General features: G+C 49.4%; 1 protein-coding gene across 8 annotated transcripts in view; it reads left to right on the top strand.

The window, feature by feature from the left end:
- Nucleotides 1–21,098, top strand: part of chd9 (chromodomain helicase DNA binding protein 9) — a 64,736-nt gene that overhangs the window by 38,423 nt on the left and 5,215 nt on the right. For 4 of the 8 annotated variants that reach the window (XM_049030633.1, XM_049030637.1, XM_049030634.1 and 1 more), the window contains 23 exons: nt 1,547–1,668; nt 2,852–3,095; nt 3,806–3,982; nt 4,376–4,519; nt 4,832–5,087; nt 6,984–7,194; nt 9,524–9,719; nt 11,045–11,212; nt 11,630–11,815; nt 11,954–12,064; nt 12,179–12,375; nt 12,557–12,753; nt 12,926–13,085; nt 14,109–14,198; nt 14,653–14,756; nt 15,075–15,192; nt 15,643–15,700; nt 15,817–15,865; nt 15,964–16,195; nt 16,287–16,492; nt 16,604–17,464; nt 17,738–17,901; nt 18,057–18,233. In XM_049030633.1, coding sequence (XP_048886590.1) covers nt 1,547–1,668; nt 2,852–3,095; nt 3,806–3,982; nt 4,376–4,519; nt 4,832–5,087; nt 6,984–7,194; nt 9,524–9,719; nt 11,045–11,212; nt 11,630–11,815; nt 11,954–12,064; nt 12,179–12,375; nt 12,557–12,753; nt 12,926–13,085; nt 14,109–14,198; nt 14,653–14,756; nt 15,075–15,192; nt 15,643–15,700; nt 15,817–15,865; nt 15,964–16,195; nt 16,287–16,492; nt 16,604–17,464; nt 17,738–17,901; nt 18,057–18,233 — 4,428 coding nt within the window. The remainder of the gene's footprint in view (nt 1–1,546; nt 1,669–2,851; nt 3,096–3,805; nt 3,983–4,375; nt 4,520–4,831; nt 5,088–6,983; nt 7,195–9,523; nt 9,720–11,044; nt 11,213–11,629; nt 11,816–11,953; nt 12,065–12,178; nt 12,376–12,556; nt 12,754–12,925; nt 13,086–14,108; nt 14,199–14,652; nt 14,757–15,074; nt 15,193–15,642; nt 15,701–15,816; nt 15,866–15,963; nt 16,196–16,286; nt 16,493–16,603; nt 17,465–17,737; nt 17,902–18,056; nt 18,234–21,098) is intronic. The other 4 variants (XM_049030638.1, XM_049030640.1, XM_049030636.1 and 1 more) reach the window with 3 other exon arrangements.

Genomic DNA, 21,098 nt, shown 5'->3' on the forward strand with positions numbered 1-21,098 from the left:
CAAGGCCCCCCCTGCTGAAGCTGAGAGGGGGGGAGTAGGGGCAGAGCTGGAACCCTATAACGTCATTCTATACATCATTTTATAATCTTAATATGAAACCCCATAAAGTACTGCACCCCCTGAATCTGCCAGGGTGTCCATGTCCCTGGGAAGGAGGATGTGAGGATGCAGAATCCTCATTGCCGTGGATGGCCAGTGATATCACAGCCCAAATGGGCTCCTGTGGGATTCAGGAACGTTTCATAGCATGTAGCGTAATGCACACGCCGCAGCAGAGCTTCCCTGTAACGGACCTTGGCTTTACGGGAAATCTGCTTCTGTGCAGTTTTTCTTTTCTCTTTATCCCCCCTCATCTGACCTATTTAAAGGTAGAACATGAGTTGTAGCACACTGGCTATTTGCCTTGTACAGTAGTCTCTAAAAATACCTGCCGGCGTTTTGTACATTTGCATCGCTCATGTAGGGTACGGCACTATTGACTGCTTAACCCCATTAACCAACAGAGGTGCAAATTATGAAAGGAAATTAAATGTAATTTAAGGAAATGATGGGTTTGCATAATTCAGTTTAAATACCCTATGCTGTATGCTAAATAACAGAATAAGCAAGAAATGCTAAAACCCATCATAGTTATTCATTATTGCAGCCATCCAGAGCAGTGCCAGGTCATGGCAAGACCATCCCAGCAATTACTGGGCACGGAGCAGGGGACTCCAGTCCAGACGAATACACTACAGGCTAGATACAGATGCCGTTTCACCGGAAATGTGATTTTGAACCGTGGGAGAGAACATGCAAGAACAGGAGGAGAATATGTGGACTTCATGCAGAAAGGTGGCGGCTTTGGAGAGCGACAGTGGTGTGAAAACGAAGACAAGCTTTTCTGCTGTTCATACGGTGTCCATTATGATTTAAGATATGTTCTAATTTCTGCCAGCACACCATGTTATATTACCATGAAACGCTAGCAGAATTAGAATTCGTTCGCGTAAATTTGCATTATGGATTCGTTCCATTCAGCCATTCTTTAATACTTTTTTAAGTGGGAGGTTGGAAATGTTATTTATTTATTATTTGTTTATTTATTTATTTATTTGAAGGTTCTGAGTTATCAGGAATGCACCAGTCCATGGTGATGTACTGTATCACTAACGATGAATAATATATAGAATATACCTTTTATTCCTTCAGATAATCCATGCATCTCGACATAGATCACTGGTATCTCGGTGTATTTCGACAAAGCTATTTTAACCGGGAACCTTCTGATCACGGCTACAGAGTAATGGCTCGCTGAACCATTCGGCGATTGTTGTTACAGTTTTACAGAGATAGGTATTAAAAATGTGTTTTTATGTGTTTTGGGCCCAGCCGATCTCATCTGCTGATAACAGACGTTCATTTTTAACACCCTGTCTCTCTCGTTATACTGTTAAGTCTGAAGATCTGCCACACTGGGGATGCAGACACAATTAAACGCGTTCTGGATGCAGTAAATGTCCACGGGCTGCTGGAGAGCTTTTCCATGTCTCTCCATCCCTGGCAGGAGCGGCCTCCGGCCAGTCACTGGAAGAAGAGGGAACAATCCCGGGAATACCGCAGCGGCAACCGCCTCAGGGATTACCAGCTGGAGGGCGTCAACTGGCTCCTATTCAACTGGTACAACAGGTGGGTCGCAGGCACAGCCCACTAGCGGTATGGGTCTGACGGCGCCACCGGCTTTAAACGGCACGGCGGGCCAGGGGCGACGGGCGGGCGCAGGAGGGCAGAGAGGTGCCGATCCGGCCCACCGTTCCCATGGAGAAAGCCATCTGGCATGTGTCAGACTGGCCTGTTTCGGGTTGCGCTCCACTGGCTTTCGCTAGGTCATGCCTGACGTCCAGTGGGATGGAATTAATTCATAGGAATGCAGTCGCACTTTCACCTGTTGGGACTTGCGTGTGCATGTGTGTGTGTGCATGCATGTGTGTGTGTGTGTGTGCGTGCGTGCGTGAGTGTGTGTGTGTGTTTGCGATGTCTATCTGGCCTGCTGTAAAATGGTAATTTATTTCCTACAGGAAAACCAAACTAAACTGAGAAAGGCCACTGTTATATACAATATGCATGTATGTCTTAGACAGTCAAAGGAAATGTATAAGGCCATTTATCTGTACAGTAAATGTGCATTTGCCCAGGAGGAAAAAAAAGCATTAGAACACATGTAGACTAAAGCTAACACAGCGAAACTTGCCAAGAATTTCCTTTGCTTCTCTCTTATTGGGTGGCTAGTTGAACACTATTTCGGTTCCCAAACCTCTCCTCAGGGGCAGTTCCATGTATTTATTACATTTCAAACTCGGTTCACTTAATTATTTTAATTAGACAAATAATTGAGGAGTTTTTTATTAGCCAGGTGGGGTAGTGGTTGAATCAACACATCTATTATATGTTTGCTACAAATACTGGGGTGACTGTAGGAGATGTTTTGAATTGGCTAAGCTGACACACTTTGACAGACATATAATATAGTTTAAAGCATATCTTTGACTGGCTAACACTCTTCCACAGCACTGTATAGTATATGATTTATCAGTATTGATTCGTTTTAGTGGTTTTACATTAACAGTGGAGAGTTCCTCCTGGTATACCTGCATCCAGAATGTGTGTGCGTGTGCGTGTGTGTGTATGTGTGTGTGTGTGTCTGCTCTCCCTGACAATAATCTATCCCCAGTGTGTGGGAATACAAACCCATCTGGCTGTAAAATCCTGATTTTGTCTGCCTGAGTCCCTCTGCTGTCAGAACAGACGTCCTGGCTGCAAGTAAAGGATCGAGGTTGTCTAAGAAAAATTGATTATCCCCCCCGGCTTGTAGACGGAACTGCATCCTGGCTGACGAGATGGGCCTGGGCAAAACCATCCAGTCCATCACGTTTCTGGAGGAGATCCACCGCACGGGCATCCGGGCTCCCTTCCTCATCATCGCCCCCCTCTCCACCATCGCCAACTGGGAGCGCGAGTTCCGCACGTGGACACACCTAAATGTCATCGTGTATCACGGCAGCATGGTCAGCAGGCAGATGCTGCAGCAGTACGAGATGTACTTCAGGGACTCGCAGGTCAGCCGACTGGCGTCTTCATAACCGCCAACTCGGATGCGAACACATCCCGAAGTGATGTCAAATTGGGGTTCTTCACCGGCAACATTGTTCTCTGGCTTTGAAGGCTGTAATTCAGCAAGTGTAATTATGCAGGCTGGTCAAACGTTCTATGGGCAAGGATTTGATAACATTTACTGGTGTCATGGGTGGTTGGTGCTCTGCTTCCGAGGCAGATATCCTGTTTGTGACCAAATATGGGAATGGGTGATCGGAATGCTGGGAGAATTCCCATTTTGAGGGGCTGGGGATTTTGAAAGGGGAACAGGAAAGTGTGGGGAGGAGTTAGGAATGGGTATCATGGAAAATGTGCCTTCTTGAGAGGAGAAAATTGATGTCGCTGAACACCACCACTGCAGTGCTATGAATCTGAACATATTTAATTAAGCATGAGTAGCCAGGTCAGCTATAGCCTGGTTCCTCACCGGAGTTCGGCTGTGGTCTTTAGCACCTCAGATGTGAGTATCTGAGTATTATTTGTCTAGATTGATTCAGTAAGTCTGAGACCACAGCTAGCCACACAATTGTATTTAAATATTCCATAACAATATAGAAGGGCTGCATCTGGAATAGGCTCTGTGACCAGCGCAGTCAGGCATTACTTTTCAGCCCGCTCGGTTGTTCTGGTTCCCGCTTGGGCCCTGATCCCATTGGCGGTTTTCTTGCCATAGGGCCGCGTGATCCGAGGGGCCTACAGGTTCCAGGCGATTATCACCACCTTCGAGATGATCCTGGGCGGCTGCCCGGAGCTCAACGCTGTGGAGTGGCGCTGCGTCATCATCGACGAAGCCCACCGCCTCAAAAACAAGAACTGCAAGCTGCTAGAGGGCTTCAAGCTCATGAATCTGGTGGGTGTGCTGAGGAGCTCAGCATGCAGGGGAAGATCACTGTCTGAGTGGCTGTGCTTCCCTTTATCCATAATTCCTGGGCCAAACTTTTTAATTCAGTATCTGTAGATGTGGGGTCAAAGCTCAAACCTTCAGAGTAACCAGTGGGATGTGGGTGAAACAGTACAATCGTGCATTTAGTCTTTCATAACAGCCTCAATGACTGCCAGGAAGTGGGCCACAGCTGGTCTCTGATTCGTCACTGCCTTCTCTTGACTTGAGTCATGTGACAGACGAGGGCACATCAGCTGACCTAGAAGCTGCCAGCCTTGAGGTTTTTGTGTGGGGGGTTACATCGTGCCCCAGTCTTCCTGCGATTGATAGAACTTAATTGACTTGCTGGCCCTGCTGCAGGAGCACAAAGTCCTCCTGACTGGCACTCCTCTCCAAAACACGGTGGAGGAGCTGTTCAGCCTGCTGCACTTCCTGGAGCCCTCACGCTTCCCCTCAGAGAGCACCTTCATGCAGGAGTTCGGGGACCTGAAGACGGAGGAGCAGGTAGGAGCAGTGTGGGGCTTCCAGCACCCCCTAGCTGTCAGTGTCTGTAAAGCGCATGAACTGGTTTTCTTTCTGTCCTCCTCAATGCAATTTCTTGGATGCTGTGAAGTATCTGAGTTAATTAATCTTGAGGTTTAGGAAGGCTATGATAGCACAGACTATCGCATATTAATTTGGACTATTATGTGATTAAACCAATGTGTGATATATGGGAAATCCTTTGAAGGGAGTTATAATCCTGTATTTATGTAGTTGCAAAAGCATCCCACAGGTGGCTGTTGTCAGACAGCAGGTACCTGATTCTCTCCGCAGGTCCAGAAGCTACAGGCCATTCTGAAGCCAATGATGCTGCGGAGACTGAAGGAGGATGTGGAGAAGAAGCTGGCGCCCAAGGAGGAGACCATCATCGAGGTGGAACTCACCAACATCCAGAAGAAGTACTACCGCGCCATCCTGGAGAAGAACTTCTCCTTCCTGGCCAAGGGTGCTGGCCAGGCCAACGTACCCAACCTGGTTAACACCATGATGGAGCTGCGCAAGTGCTGTAACCACCCTTACCTCATCACAGGTACTGAACACCACTGAACATTGCCATGAGAACCGATATGCCATTGTGGGTGCTGAACATAAAAATCCTGCTTCATCACAGGTACTGAACACTACTGGACATTGCCATAAAAAACCGATATCTCATCGTAGGTGCTCAGCACCATATTGCACCACTATAAAACCTAACTCCATTGCAAGTACTGAACACCATACCGCACCAATATAAAACCCAACTCCATTGCAGGTACTGAACACCATACCACACCAATATAAAACCCAACTCCATTGCAGGTACTGAACACCACTGTGCATCACCATAACAATCTGTAGGTGCCTAATAGGCCATTATTATAACAACCACATTACTGGGGCTGAACATTGTTAAATAAAGCTTCTGTATGCGTCTGTGATCTCATCACAGCTATTTGTGATGTCACTACACTAAGAGTCATCACATACTAAGTCATCACAGCTTTGCTCCAGCTGAATTTTTTTATTGTTGATGGTATCTCTCTCTCTCTTTCTCTCTCTCTCTCTCACACACACACACACACACACACACACAGGTTTGTAATTGTTTGGAAACATGACCACCTTAACCCCTACCCAGCACTAACCTTAACCATAAGTTACCAAACGAAGTACAAAACTTTAAGCATTTATAGTTTCTTGATTGCATTCACAGATCTTTGTGGGGACCTGAACAGTGGTCCCCTCGATGTCAAAATTACAGGTTTTTATTACATTGTGGGTGACTTTTGGACCCCACAGTGCAATATAAACATAATCCACATACACACACATGGAAAGATTAGTCTGATTGTTGTCATATTGTTGAAAAGATCAGAACATACCAAAGCACGATTTCATCTCATTTATAATGATGATCTCACGCTACAACAGGAAATGCAGTGGGAATTTAAAAATAGGTGTTACACATATCTAAACCCAGTTTGCATGTGACAGGAAATGAGAGCCCACCCCCGCCTTTACAGAACTGCTGTGTGACACCCCATTGGGTCTGGGTCAGAGTTGATGACATATGAACTGTGATCCCGGGTGGTTGGGTAGATTTATGCTGCATTCCATTTACCTCGGAATCCCAAGCTGAGAATGACATCACACCCAAATTAACCACGTTCCAGTACAACAAATTGAAAAGCCATTTAGCAATACCAGTTCTAACCAGGTTTGTTGTTAGACATTGTTTGCAATACCAGTTGATGACAATGCATTACACTGTATTTTACTGATACAAACACCTTAGCAACATGTCCACACATAGCAGCTGGACCATATTTTCTGTACGACCGATATAATTAAACGCAAATGAGACATAAGTGCTAATAAACACTACAAAACTACAGCTGTCACTTCTGTTGATGAAGGGTGCAGCCATCTTGGATTCCGAGGGTGAGGTTCCAGAGGTTTCTCTGACTTTCCGTAGTTCAGGGGGTGTTCTTGAAATTTTCAACTAGGAACTAAAAATTTCCAAATTCCATGTTCAAACGGAACACACCATTATAGAGTACAGATGCACACTCGTGGGTTCAAAAATTCAGATAAGGGGGTGTCTTTAGAACCCTTCTGTGGAGACAGGGATAGGAGGGGCTGGAGCAGCTGTCACATGGCATCTTCTGCTCTCTGGAACACCAAACTGGACCTCTGCATCCCATATTTGTGCATTTTGCCTGCAGCCCTGCGTTATTGCTATAATCTCAGACTCCATGCTACCAGCAAGTTTAATCTTTGAATTGTGAACTATTTCGTGAATTTGTCAACACAATGGAAAGGCACCACTGGAGGAACTGTGAAAGTGAAGGTGGGAACGCAAGGTTAAGGGTCATGAAGCTTTTCTGTAGACTTCTGTAGATTGCAGAGATCCTGTTGACCCAACATGGTCTCATCTCCTCAGGGGCTGAGGAGAAGATCCTGGAAGACTTCCGGGAGGTTTATAGCCCCGGTGCCGCGGACTTCCACCTGCAGGCCATGATCCAGTCGGCCGGCAAGCTGGTCCTCATTGACAAGCTGCTACCCAAGATGAAAGCTGGGGGCCACAAGGTGCTCATCTTCTCCCAGATGGTGCGCTGCCTGGACATCCTGGAGGACTACCTCATTCAGAGAAGGTAACGCTCGTCCTGCAGTCCCGTTCCCTCTAGGGCATACTCAGCATCTCCATGAATCCTCCATCCTGGAGGGCTACCTGGTCCAGAAAAGGTAGCATCTCTCCAGCCAGCCTGGGCCCCCAGGGCACACTCAGCATCCCTGTGTCCCATGGGGCCATGAGGCAGGCAGTCAGCACATCTTCAGAATCTGCCAGAACCATTAGTCGACGCGGATTATATGCGCGCACGCACACGTACACACACGTACACACACGCACACACACGCACACACACGCACACACACACACGCACACACACGTACACACACGCATACATACCATTCTGTCGTCCGCTGTTCAGTTTTTTGGTTGCGTTTCTAAAAAAAGATGATGCAAGGCTTCAAGTAACAAGAGTGCTGTTGCTCAATATACACAATACTGAAAGTATAATGTAAAACAGTTTAAATTTCTTTTTTTGTTTCCTATGAATGAAGATATTGCATCTGCAATTGGAGAAAGGGTGAATTGCATGGAGACATTATTTACTGAGTTTTTCCAAACTAAATTCGGTGTGAAATCTTCACATGGGGGAAATGCATGGACAAAAACATGGTGTTAGAATTAGCCAGCCCAAATGGATGATGGCAGACATTTGTACAGCACTGACAACTATGATACTGACTTTCCGCCGATGGAGTTATTTTAGGGATTAACTTTATTTTAGCAAGAGGTGCTGACATAATTTTATTGGAAAGAAAATGAATGGCCAAATATTAGTTAGACCTTCCAAAATAAACTATACACTTGCAACAGGAACATGGGCTGAAGAATATCAACAATGAATGGAAAACAATGTCAATCAGCCCCTCGGCCCAAGCCGCCGCCCCCCACCTACCCTCCACTTTTGCTAATCATAATAGTCTCATCTGGAAACTATAAGAGGAAAACACCAAAATGGTTACAGTGCCAGTTAGATTTCGTTCAGTAGGTTTGGGTTACCTGCAATTTGGGGGATTGTAAAATATGGGTGTTTCAAATTTTGTTTAACATTAACATGGACTTTATTGATCCCAGGGGGCAATTCTGGAATTATTCAAGATCGTGATGAGCTAGGGAGGGAGCAAGAATGTGGACTGTCGAGTAGGGAGCTCAGGGGGAGCAAAAGTTTGGACCGACTGTGGCTTCCCGAGGATGGGAGTGGGAAACGCTAGACCAATGGCAGTGTATAATCAGGGAGACAGACAGAGCCCCTCCGAGGCTGCAAGAGGCTGCATGTCTCCGGCACAGTCTGCTGGGCCGACCTCCGCTCCCCCCATCTGCTGCCCCACCCCCTCCATTCTCCTGCTGCGTGTCTTTGGCACGCAGACGAGGCCTGAGCCGCCGCCAGCGAGCGGGATGAGGAGGGCGAGCAGCGGAGCGGAGCCCAGCCGGGGTTCAACGCGAGGTTACCGTCCCCAAAGGAGGAGGCCGGGGCGCGGCGGCAGCCAGAGGCCGCTGGAACTGGGCCACTCGGTGACGAGGAGGCAGTGGGAGGAACGCGTGACTCCCGAGGAGCTGGATTCCCCTCGTGACCTGGGGAGGGGGGGGGGGGGGGGGTTCTACGCGCGATTGACAGCCCTAGTTCCAAGCAAAATGAAGTATGGGCGCTTTGATCCTGCTAGATCCTAAGTGTCATGTGCTTAAGAGCCCGGTCTGCAGGGACTGCCCCACGAGTAGTAGCTGTAATCGCTCTGATCATTAGCTACCTCTAAAAAGAAGTGCACGGGCGCTGCTACGGGCTTAGCGAAAACGGCTCCTCTGAGGACACGGCAAGTAATAAAAATAATGCAGATAATGGGGGTTTTCGCTGCATGCTGTTCCAGGTTTTGGGGGTCATCATTCTCCAGAGTGTCCTGTTGTCCCAGTTTTGGGAAGCCATCCCGTACTGTTCCGTGTTTGATCTCATGGGGCAGTGTGTGCGTGTGTCCCTGCGTGTTGTTCCTTTAGCGTACTCTGTTTAGCGCCATCGTGTGTAGTAGTACAGAAGTTAGCAAAGAGAGTGGCCAACAGTGCTGGCATGGTATGTGGCTCAACCGGAAGGTTGTTGGTTCAAACCCTGGCCTTAGCAGGACAGTTACGTCTCTGTGGGCCCCTGACCAAGGGACGCCCAGTTCCAGAGGTGCTGTATGCCAGCTGGCTCTGTACGGTGCCCCCCAAGCTCTCTGTCACCTGTATCTGTGTCTCATGGAGGGCACGATGGCGTACGTCAAAAGAGAATTTCCCATTGGGGATTAATAAAGTATTCTAAAACATGGTGTCCTTGGTGGCTGTCCCCCATCACCAATTTCTGCCTTCTGTGCCTTGGGCCTCAGATACCTGTACGAGAGAATCGACGGGCGCGTGCGGGGAAACCTGCGGCAGGCGGCCATAGACCGCTTCAGCAAGCCCGACTCGGACCGCTTTGTCTTCCTGCTGTGCACCCGCGCCGGCGGCCTGGGCATCAACCTGACAGCCGCCGACACCTGCATCATCTTCGACTCAGACTGGAACCCGCAGAATGACCTGCAGGTATGCTGGCTCTAACAGCCCATAATCCCCTTTAGCTAACAGCCAGAACCGCCTGTCCCTTTCATTTCATCCACACCGCCATGGAAACGTAAAATGCTAACATGATTGAACGGCATGGTGCCGAGCGATCCGATGCCAACAGTGAGCCCTGCGCCAGGAATGCAACTGGGAAATCTGTTTATGAACGAATGGTTTGAAGTTTATACAGTGATGCCACATTTAGCGACAGCCGTGGTCAAGCAGTCATGAATCGGTAACTTCTCCGGGGATCTTTTAATCATTTAATCAAAATAATAGATGGTTGTATCACTTGCACAGTTTGATGTTTCTTTTTTGTGATATTTTTTTATTGTAATATTGGAAAATCAGTCAGCCCACTTCGGTCAGCAGAACTGCCAGATTTCCACTAGGATCCGGCGTGGGTGTGTAGGCCCAGTCACCACAGAAAGCTCAGTGGGGGAGTTTCCCGGCTACTGTAATTCCAGTTGAAGTGCCTCTTGGTTCACCCTGTGTAGACAGCCCAGTTCTGAGAAACAAGGGGCGGTTGCAGTTCTGCACGACTGGACCTGTACACCCAAAATGCTGCACATTCGACGCCCAGCAGAGGACCACCGGTCATATTCAACAGCTGCTGAGCTGAATAGCCGTCTGACCTCTTTGTGACAGTCATGCACTTCAAATTTACTATCTGTAAAATATGATCGACCAGATTCCCTAAGTAAATTTAACTAAATGGTTTAACGTGGGAATACTCAACAAACGATTAAGCTGTTTTCACCTTATATTTCGGAATTGGCTGCAAAATAGTACATAAATGCAGTTTTGCAAAGTATTTTTAAATCATATACATCAGTGTTTCCCAGTCCGGTCCTCGGGGACCCACAGTCGGTCCGTGTTTTTGTTCCCTTTGCGCTCCCTGCCAGACTGTCCATATTTCTGCTTGGCAGTAGGGAGAGAACAAAAACGTGGGCTGTCTGTGGGTCCCTGAGGACTGGATTGGGAAACACTGTTATAGATTAATCAAACCTTTTTAGTTTAATGTTAAATATTGACAATAATGAGTGTCCGCCCCACGGAGTCTCACAGGCTCAGCATGTAGCTTTAGGGCAGAAGAAGCCGCTGGTGTTGCCAGAAGCAGGGGGGGCTCATTGGGGAAATTGGAGAATTGCTTCATATATAGATCATCAGTATAAGCGATGCATGTGGAATGTATAAGACAAAAGAAGTAGGGATTCTGTCCCCGTTTATTTCTGCCCATGAGTGTCCCCCTCACATGTGGGTGTCCCCTTACATTGTCATGTATCTGCACCCCCCACCCCCCACAGGCCCAGGCTCGTTGCCATAGGATTGGCCAGAACAAGGCGGTGAAGGTGTACCGGCTGATCACCCGTAACTCCTACGAGCGTGAGATGTTCGACCGTGCCAGCCTGAAGCTGGGCCTGGACAAGGCCGTACTGCAGAGCATGAGTGGCCGGGAGAACAGCGTGGGCGGGGTAATCTCCCTCTATGTGATCTACTGTCATTGGTGTTTGTGTCTGTCCGTTAAGGACAAGGGCGTAGGTTTGGTTTCATCATTGGTAGGGACATAATCAGCCCCGATCACCTCACCCCCCTAAACACACACAGTGCTCCCACAATATTGGTACCTTTCATACCCAAATGTACGCCCTTGGTTTTGATCAGTTGATATATAAGCTATGTGTATTTCACAGCTTGTTATTTCTGGTTGCTCCTATGATACGTTTGGTATTTATTATTTTCATAAATACGATACATGGTGTATTTATGAATGTAGCTCGGCAGGGGAGCACCGATAGTGGTTTTGACCATGGTCTGTGTGTTCACCCCTGGCCTGCAGCCAGCTCGCCTCTATCCCGGCTTGACCACCTCTACATCCTGCCCTCCTCTAGCAGATCCAGCAGCAACTCTCCAAGAAGGAGATCGAAGATCTGCTGCGGAGGGGAGCCTACGGGGCCCTCATGGACGAGGAGGACGAGGGCTCCAAGTTCTGCGAGGAGGACATTGATCAGATTCTCCAGCGAAGGACGAAGACCATCACTATCGAGTCCGAGGGCCGGGGCTCCACTTTTGCCAAGGTTTGGCTCCCCCTCCTCCGATGTAGACAGTGTCTCCACCGTCAAACCAGTCCCACAAAACAGCCTCCAGGTGCAGCAACGTATCACTGTTGCCTGGATACCACCTCTGTTCATCCTTCATGTGGTGTTTGTTTTCAGGCCAGCTTTGTGGCGTCCGGAAACAGGACAGACATCTCTCTGGACGACCCCAACTTCTGGGACAAGTGGGCAAAGAAGGCCGAGATCGACCTGGACACCGTCAATGGCAGAGTGAGTCGTGGGTGCCTTGTTTCTCTGACCCGTTTCATCCATCCTCTGCCTTGCATTGAGGATGCTAATAAGAAAAACACACCTGCTCCCTTCATTGTCCTTTGCGGGCTACAGAACAGCCTGGTGATCGACACCCCCCGGATTCGGAAGCAGACTCGCCCGTTCAGCGCCACCAAGGACGAGCTGGCCGAGCTGTCAGAGGGTGATAGCGACAGCGACGACAAGCCCAAGCTGCGGAGGCCGTATGACCGCCTCAACGGCTACGGCCGCACCGAGTGCTTCCGCGTGGAGAAGAACCTACTGGTATACGGGTGAGCAGACCTCTGTGCCCTGTGTGCTGCTGTGTTTGCCGTATAAAGCCCAGCTGGCTTTTTATGCAAAGTACTGTGCCCCTTTAAAGGCACAACAGCAATCCCACATGGGCCTAAACCTTCAGCTTACCATGCCGTACTGACGCACTGCTGCCACGGCACCTTGCCGGCGTGCATCCAGGTGGGGGCGCTGGAGGGACATCCTGCACGGGCGTTTCAAGCGGCAGCTCACTGAGCGGGACGTGGAGGCCATCTGCCGGGCGCTGCTGGCCTACTGCCTGGTCCATTACCGCGGCGACGACAAGATCAAGAGCTTCATGTGGGACCTGATCGCCCCCTCAGAGGATGGGCGCACTCGAGAGCTGCAGAACCACCTGGGTGAGCCGATTGGTTCAGCGCCACCCCCACCCCCTTAAATAAAACAAGCACCGGATCTCCAAAGAACGCATCTTCACTGTACTGCGCAGCCATCGGCAGGGGAGGGCCCGATCGCCTCTTAAATACTCATGATCGCCTCTTAAATACTCATGATCTCCTCTTTACCCTACAGGGCTGTCGACGCCGGTGCCCCGAGGGAGGAAGGGGAAGAAGATGAAGGCCCAGGCCAGCTCCTTCGACATCCAAAAGGCCGAGTGGATCCGGAAGCACAACCCGGAACACCTTTTGCAGGACGACGGCTACAAGAAGCATCTGCGACATCACTGTAACAAGTGAGTGCGGTCCCAGATCCCCCCCACCCGCCTGTCAAAGGGATATCGCAGTGAGCTAGTTATTGTCCATCGGGGGGGGCCTACCCAGGTCCTCAAGAGTGCTGCATCAAGTTGTCTCACACTGAAACATAGGGAGGAGTACATCAGTCTTATTGGTGGCTAATGATGTATTAAAAAGACCTGAAGACATTATAGCTCACATTAATGCTGGGTTCCGTATGGAGTGGAAATCTAAACGATGGAGACCTATCCGTCAGTCCATCCATCCAGTGATGGGTCACACTGAGCATGGAGCCCTTTGCTGGGAGCACTGTTCCATCGCTGGGTAAAGACATGGTGTGAAGCCCTTTCCTCTGGAAGCCTCTTGTTCGGGGTGTTTGATCTGGTTGCTGTGGGCCCCAGGACTCTGAGCTGGTCTGGTGTAGAGTGAGAAAGTTACAAAGCAGTGCTTAAACAGAAATAATATAAAATGTAATATTAAAATCTCTCTGAGAGTGGAGTGTGCTTTCTCCCATCGCCTCAGGCTTAGTCTCCAGGGACCCCAGGGCCCAGACTCGGTGAAGTGCTTTGTGTCAATGCTTCTCATTAAAAACACTATATATGAATCAGATGGAATTGAATTGATTTAGGTAGCTCACTGATGTAAAGGTACACGCATGCGGGGCTCTAACTGCCATACTAGAGCGAGTGAGGCCATAAAAGCAGCCCTGCGTGAAGTGGCTTGCTCCTCATTCCCCCACTGGCCTCACTCTGTCAGGGTGATTTGTCTGCCGTGACAAATACAGGAAGAAGCAGCTTTTCATGGACTGTACCACTGCCCTGGAGGCTTGGGGGGTGGGAAGAGCTGTCAGAACCCTGCGGACTGAGGGAAACTGGGGGCAGGAGTGGGGATCAACACTGTGCTGTGTGGCTAGTGTCAGTGAGCCCCCCCCCCCCCAACCCCTGTCCCCCAGTCTGCTTGAGCCCAAGATTCTAGGTCCTTCACTGTAACTGCATGTGACTCTCCTTCGTCTCCCTGGGCAGGGTGCTGCTCCGGGTTCGAATGCTTTACTACCTGAAACAGGAGGTGATCGGCAACCAGGCCCAGAAGGTTCTGGGCGGCTCGGAATCCAGGTGGGAACTGAAAATCAGCCGGCGCCGTTCTGGACCTCCGGTGTCAAATCTCTGGCGGCCCACATTCTCGGCTCACGTTGTCAGTCTGAGGTTTAATGAACACCTGACGTGGTCATGGCAGCCCTCGCCAAATTTATGGTCTTACCAGAAGGTGTGCCAAGTCCAAACAGGCGTTTAGAAAATGAATGAGAATTTTTTTCTAGATTCCTGGTAACAAAACCAGGCAACATTAGGGTGCTATGTCATACATCCCAGACATCTACTCCAGCCTGTTAGTGTGCTTTACCCTGTCTGACACTCATGTGTTGAGCTGGAAATGATGAGAGACAGATGTTCTTGTCATCATACGGCGACTGTCTGCACACACTGTCCGTATCATGGCGGATTCTGGGGAATGTGTGTATCTGTTTGTGTGTCTCTGACTTTCATTTTGCTTTTTTTCTGCCGTCCACAGCGAGATTGAGATCTGGGTCCCTGAACTGGGCCACTCTGAGCTGCCCGCGCTGTGGTGGGACACTGAGGCTGACAAGTGCCTCCTACTGGGAGTCTATAAGCATGGTGAGTTGTCCCCCCCATCAACTACTGCTACAGAGCTGTTACTCGCTACATTCTCACTGAAGCACCTTCTCCTTCTGGGGATGGAGCTTCTGGGTCTTCAGCCCATTTTTCTTAATTGACCCGAAACCTGGAGGTCATTCGGGAAGAAACACAAGCATTGGCAGCTCCTCTGAAGGCTGCCAGGGGGCCATCTTTAGTGCCTCCTGTGATCTTTGGGGTCTTTATGCACTCAGTAGCTACCAGTTCAGACGGAGTAACTGCTTAAAGCGGAGAGGTGAAATGAGTGAACTGTAATGGCTGCCCTCCCCGCCACCGCAGGGTACGAGAAGTACAACACGATCCGCGCAGACCCCGCCCTCTGCTTCCTGGAGCGGGTCGGCCGGCCTGACGAGAAAGCCATCGCCGCCGAGCAGAGGGCCAACGATTTTATGGACGGGTACGTGATCCACTGTAGCACTGCTGGGTCAGAGAGCGCAGTGCTGTCTGTGATGGATACACTGCGAGCACTGCCTGTATCATACTGGCTTTAATCTTGCCGTTTGCCTCATTCACTTGCTAATTGTCTGCAGTGTACGTGCTGTAATCTGTCATTCTTACTGATTATGCTATCCTGAAGCCCTCGGACCAAAATATTGCAGACTACCGTGGCGCTTATGAGCACGCAGTGTGGGACAGACTGTTTATAAATAGCCCGTCTCAGAACGTGAATCGGTTTATTTAAAAGGATTGGCGATTATTGATTGTTAGTCGTGTGTCTTTGTTGGCTTTGGTATGGTCCTGCCCTAGAAGCTTGGGGGCGGGGTTAAAACAGGAAGTCCCGCCTTTCTGTATCCTGCTGCCGTGTCCCACCTCTGCCTTCCCTCATGGTCCTTTTTCACCTACTCAGTGATGTGGACGACCCGGAATACAAGCCTGCTCCAGCACTGCTGAAGGATGACATAGAGGTAACAGTCAGGGTATCATAGGAAGAATCTGCCGGGACACTTTCTGTACCCCTCTCCAGGTGGGGAGGAATTGGGGGGGTCCTAAATGTGACTATAAACACTCTCCTGTCCCGCAGGATGATGCATCTTCCTCCGGCGACTTGGTCATTACCGACACTACTGGAGGTAAATCGCAATCCCAAAATACACAGCAGCCAAAACCAGAACTATCCTGCTTAATTATGAGTTTTTAATGGGATACTGATGGGTCTCCTGTGTACCAGAAGGTGGCGCTACGGCGGAGGGGGACTCTGCTTACTGGCCGCCACCATCTGCACTGACGGCACGCCTGCGGCGTCTCATCACCGCTTCACAGCGCTACACCAAGAGCCGGCAGATCCTACAGATCCACCAGACTCAGCAGGCCCTGCCAGCCCCGCCCTGCGCTCTGCTGACGCCCACGCTTGCCGACACCCTCAACCCCAAGATGGCCGCCAAGATGGAGCGGCAGCAGAGGTGAGGCGGAGACTCACTACCCGCATGTCTGCCCAGTCCCAGGCAGAGGGGAGCCTGTCACTCAACAAAGCCCCCCATTACCTCGCTTCAGGTGGACCCGTCGGGAAGAAGCCGATTTTTACCGCGTGGTGTCCACCTTCGGAGTGGTGTTCGACCCCGAGGCGGGCCGCTTCGACTGGACCAAGTTCCGCGCCATGGCACGGCTGCACAAGAAGACAGACGAGAGCCTGCGTAAATACCTCTGGGCATTCACGGCCATGTGCCGCCGTGTCTGCCGCCTGCCGCCTAAAGACATTGGTGAGTAACCAGTGGGTGTCCCAGTATTCCATGGTTGCCTCTAGTTACCCATGGTTACCGAGACAACCGTGAATGGGCATGAATCAAAAGTAATTTTTGCGGTCCTTCCAGGCTTCGTGGACCCCTCCATCTCCATCCAGCCCATCACGGAGGAGAGGGCGTCCCGCACGCTCTACCGCATCGAGCTGCTCCGCAAGGTCCGGGAACAAGTGCTGCGACACCCGCAGCTCTACGAGCGCCTGGCTCTGTGCCAGCCGGGCCCTGACCTGCCCGTGTGGTGGGAGCCGGGGCCACATGACCGCGACCTCCTGATCGGGGCGGCCAAGCATGGCGTCAGCCGCACAGACTACCACATCCTGCGCGACCCTGAGCTGGGCTTCACGGCAGCCCAGCGTTCCTACAGCCAGCAAGCGGGGGCTCCAGGCCGCACTGCCACACCGCTCCTTGCTCCTCACACCCAGCTCACGTCAGCAGGGGGGTCCCCGGTAGCCGGCACTCCCCAGCAGCCCGACGTCCCACCCAGGGTGCTCCAGGATGCGGTAACACCCAAGGAGGAGGCATCATCCGAGGACGAAATCTGCGAGGGCAAAGGGCAGCCTGGGCACTGGAGCCCCCCAACAGGACCCCCAACACCATCGGGCCTGGAAGACAAAACGGGGCCTGCCAAGGGGGAGAGTGAGAGCCGCATGGTGGCGGCCCGGACCAAACCCCTCACGCCAAACTCTGCGGCCAAGAAGCAGAAGAAGGCCAGCAAGCGGAGCCGGCGGGACGCCTCGGACTCCGATGGCTCCTCGTCCTGTTCCTCCTCGCGCTCTTCCTCCTCCTCATCCTCATCATCCTCCTCCTGCTCGCGCTCCGGCTCCAGCTCTTCTTCCTCTTCCTCCTCGTGTTCCTCGGGTTCCTCGTCTTCCTCATCCTCTTCCTCGTCCTCTTCTGACAGTGAGAGCGAGGGAGAGGAGGATGCCAAGAGAGGTGAGTCTGGTGATCCGATTGCATGGCTTATGAAGATGATCATTTATGAAGTGTAAAAGGTACAATATTTAATATTTATATTGCTCATCCTTGTTAATAGGATACATATGGAAACTTCACCCCCCCATTTTGTATTGGGTGGGAGAAAAATAGAAACATCATGTATCTACATTTATGTTGCACAAATAAATTGAATGCAGTGAAGGGTGCCCACTGCTGGTAAGCGGAAAGGTGTGGCCTGCCGCAGACTGACTGCTGATTGGTGCATTTCAGTGCCACCGCCCCCCAATGTGAAGGGCTTTGACGAAGACAGCGCCGCTTCCATCAGCACCATACAGGACGAGACACAGGACAGCTACCTCACTGAGAACGGCCTGCCTGGCTCCTCCAACCCCTTCCAGGAGGGCTACATGCTGGCTGCCTCCTACTGGCCAAAGGTATTACAGCAGTCCTAATCTGCGTACTGTATATGTGAACTGCTGTAGGGTTTGAGTTACCCCAAGAGAGGAGCCTTTATTTTCCTGGATATTTTACATACTAGATGTGTAAGTGAAAAATAGTTTACTATATTATTATTTGCTTGCACTCGTAGGACCGAGTCATGATCAATCGGCTGGATAGTATTTGCCAGGCCGTGCTGAAGGGGGTGTGGCCTACAGCAAGGCGCACCTACGAGGGGAATGTGGTGTCCTCCTTCTATACCACCAAGCTGCTGGACCGGACCGCCGTCCCTCCTGAGGAACCCTCCACCTCCCCTCAGAGGTCAAAGGTAAAAAGAACCATGTTCCTGATGAGCATGCTGGGAAATGCATATGGTTATGGGAGCAGTCTACCACCACAGTCTCACTTACTGGTGGCAAATGGAAGATCTAGTGAACCTGATCGCACTCACGGTCAGAAAGTCACACAAAGTTGGGCTTTTCATAAAGATATTTTGGAGAGGTGATGAGAGTGTGTAGGGATGCTAGAGATTGTAGAGTTTGGAGTGTGTGGGGGGAGTAGGGATTAGATGGTGGTGGGGCTGGCGGAACTGTCCAGGGAATACATTGTTGTTTTTCCGACAGCATCTCCTTATAATTTATCTTATAATTGACTTGGGGGGTGTAACAGTAGACAAAATTAATGGTTCAGTACGAACCTCAGTTTCAGTTTAACAGTTCGGTGCAATTTCGGCACAGGAGGGAAAACAGAATTTGTTTTGAAATTATTTAAGTGCAAACACAATTTAGGAACCGTTGCAATCCAAAGGCAATGTCCCTGTCGTCGTGTCTAAATAACAAACCCTTAGAGAAACTTTTTTGTGCATTGTAAAGATGACTTTGGAAAATATTTTTTTCAAAAATATGACTACATAATAACATGTCATAGTGAAGGGAACCTTGCAATCTTTATTACTGAGTATAATCACATATCTGTGGACCCTATAACCTTTTTTCAATTTCCTGGAAAATGTGCTCTGGAGTGCTTTTCCACTGCACCAGGTTCCGTACTTTTTGGTACTTCAAAAAAGATCTCGTGATGGTTTTCCACTAGTGTTAAAACAGGAACCGGCGCTGAATGACATCATCACAATGCGCAGCAAATCAAAATGCTTCAACTGAAAAATGGAAGACATGCTAAGTCTTATGTTGTTTAATCTTATAATTAGATTTATCAACCAGTGTTGTATATTAGAATTCCTTACCATCAGAAGGAGAGCAAGATTGAGATTGTTTTTGAACATGGAAGTAGGAAGACGAGTAATAAGTACAGGTAAAATACACAGCTAGAGTTAGGGGTGGCCAGTGTGGCAAAACATCATATCATCAAAACAAACATTTTTTGGCATCCAGATCTTGGTGAATCTCGTCTTCCAACCTTAACGCAATTAAAGCTTTCGTTTCTTCATTTGTCACTCTTACTTTGCTCCTCGTTATTTTCTCTGAGTTTGTAACTAGTTTGATACTTTTGGTACTTGTACTTCTACTATTAGACCGGAAATCAATGAAAAGGGGAATTTTTAGTACCAAACCAACAGAGGCAGTTGCCTGCTTTGCTCCATTTGTACACACGCTCGGATGATGTTATCTCAAATGATTGTTGGATGCGTTTCAAGCATTGGAGTTTGGTATAACAGAGCTGACAGTCAGTCTTGATGTTATCAGATACTCTCTCTCCAATGTTGGTGTGATTTATTGGGAAACCAGAATGTTCCCAAACTGCCAATTATGACTGACTGTAACCAGCTACAATAAGCATGTTTTCTGTGTTGAACATTTACTTGTGACTTTAGATTCCGCCTTCGTCGTTTGTGTGTTCTGAAGGGAAAATGACATGGCTGAACGGCACACAACAAATATGTGTCCTGTTACAGCCCTTATTTGCCTACATTTTGTGTACCTTTAAAGGCTGATTGTGCCTTTCATTTTCCTCTTTATTTCAGTCTGCATCTGGGTTTTAGTGGTTTTAGTGAAGTCATTTAATCTGCAGAGGTTTGATCTGTTTTTAGGCATTTGTCTGTCTGCTACCAGGCTGAGCCTCTCTGTGCCCTGGGAAGATCGCTCCCTCGCCTGTAACGGCACACGCACACACCGCCCGCCTACCCACCCACACAGAAGCCGGGCGGCGGGGGTGCAGCACGCTGATCCACTCAGGATTCCTTCAAGGCACTGCAGACTAGAATAATAATAACTGGCAGCAATACGATAGCTCCCCCCTCCCCCCCCAACTCTATTAATTCACGCAGCAGGCAGCGTATGGGGGGGGTTTGCAAGATGCGGCCAGTTCACCTGTCTGTTTATATGCCGGGTTTGTCTGCCTGCATGGGCTCGTCACTGTTTAAGATTAAATTACTCCGTCCCTTAATACAACAACAAGGGAAATACGCAAGTCGGCAGATTTATTCTCTATGTTTCTAATGCATTCGGAGGCTTTTAGAAGCTTCAGGTCCGTCAGTAGGCTGATGTCACCATGCTCCTGCATGTCTGCATTCAGTGGTGAGGACAACCTCTTTCTGCAGTGGTGGTGAGGGAGGAAATGTTGACTTTGAAATCAGCAGTGGACCGAAAAATCCTAATCTGTCAGTCACTGCTTATGTAATCCAATAAGAGCCAATACAGTAGCTAGACTGAGGCGGAATAAACCAGGTAGTGATCAGTGGTGTCCGACATTTTTCTAGTGCAGTCTGTTTTTGCAAGAAAAATAATAAACAAGTTGCTATTTGTAGATTTTGCTGGGGGGGCGTTCCATTATTTTTAAATTTTCTTTAGTGTGTGCTATTGGTGGGTTGTTTAGAGGTGTCAAGATCTACTGGGAATGTCTCGGTGATCATCCTGTTGATCGGCATCATCTAGTTGACAATTTTGGCATAGATGGTCCCACCCACTGGGAGTCTGAGCTTCTGCTCATATCACTGGCTACAGAAGCTACAGACCAACACACATCCTGTCATTGTCCAGACGCCGACAGAATTGCTTCTAAATACAGAGTCAGTTTGGCAGTAAACCTGAACATTGAAAGACTACAACCAAACTGCTGCTCTGCGTGTGATCTACCACGATTGCAGTGGAAGCCCATATGGTCTCAGGTTGTGCGTTGGTATGGAGCGTGATGGTTCTAACACTGCTGTCCTGGTGAAAACTCTGGAGGGGAATTA

This window comes from Brienomyrus brachyistius, chromosome 11 (assembly GCF_023856365.1).
Source record: "Brienomyrus brachyistius isolate T26 chromosome 11, BBRACH_0.4, whole genome shotgun sequence".
In the NCBI taxonomy this organism is placed as follows: Eukaryota; Metazoa; Chordata; class Actinopteri; order Osteoglossiformes; family Mormyridae; genus Brienomyrus; species Brienomyrus brachyistius.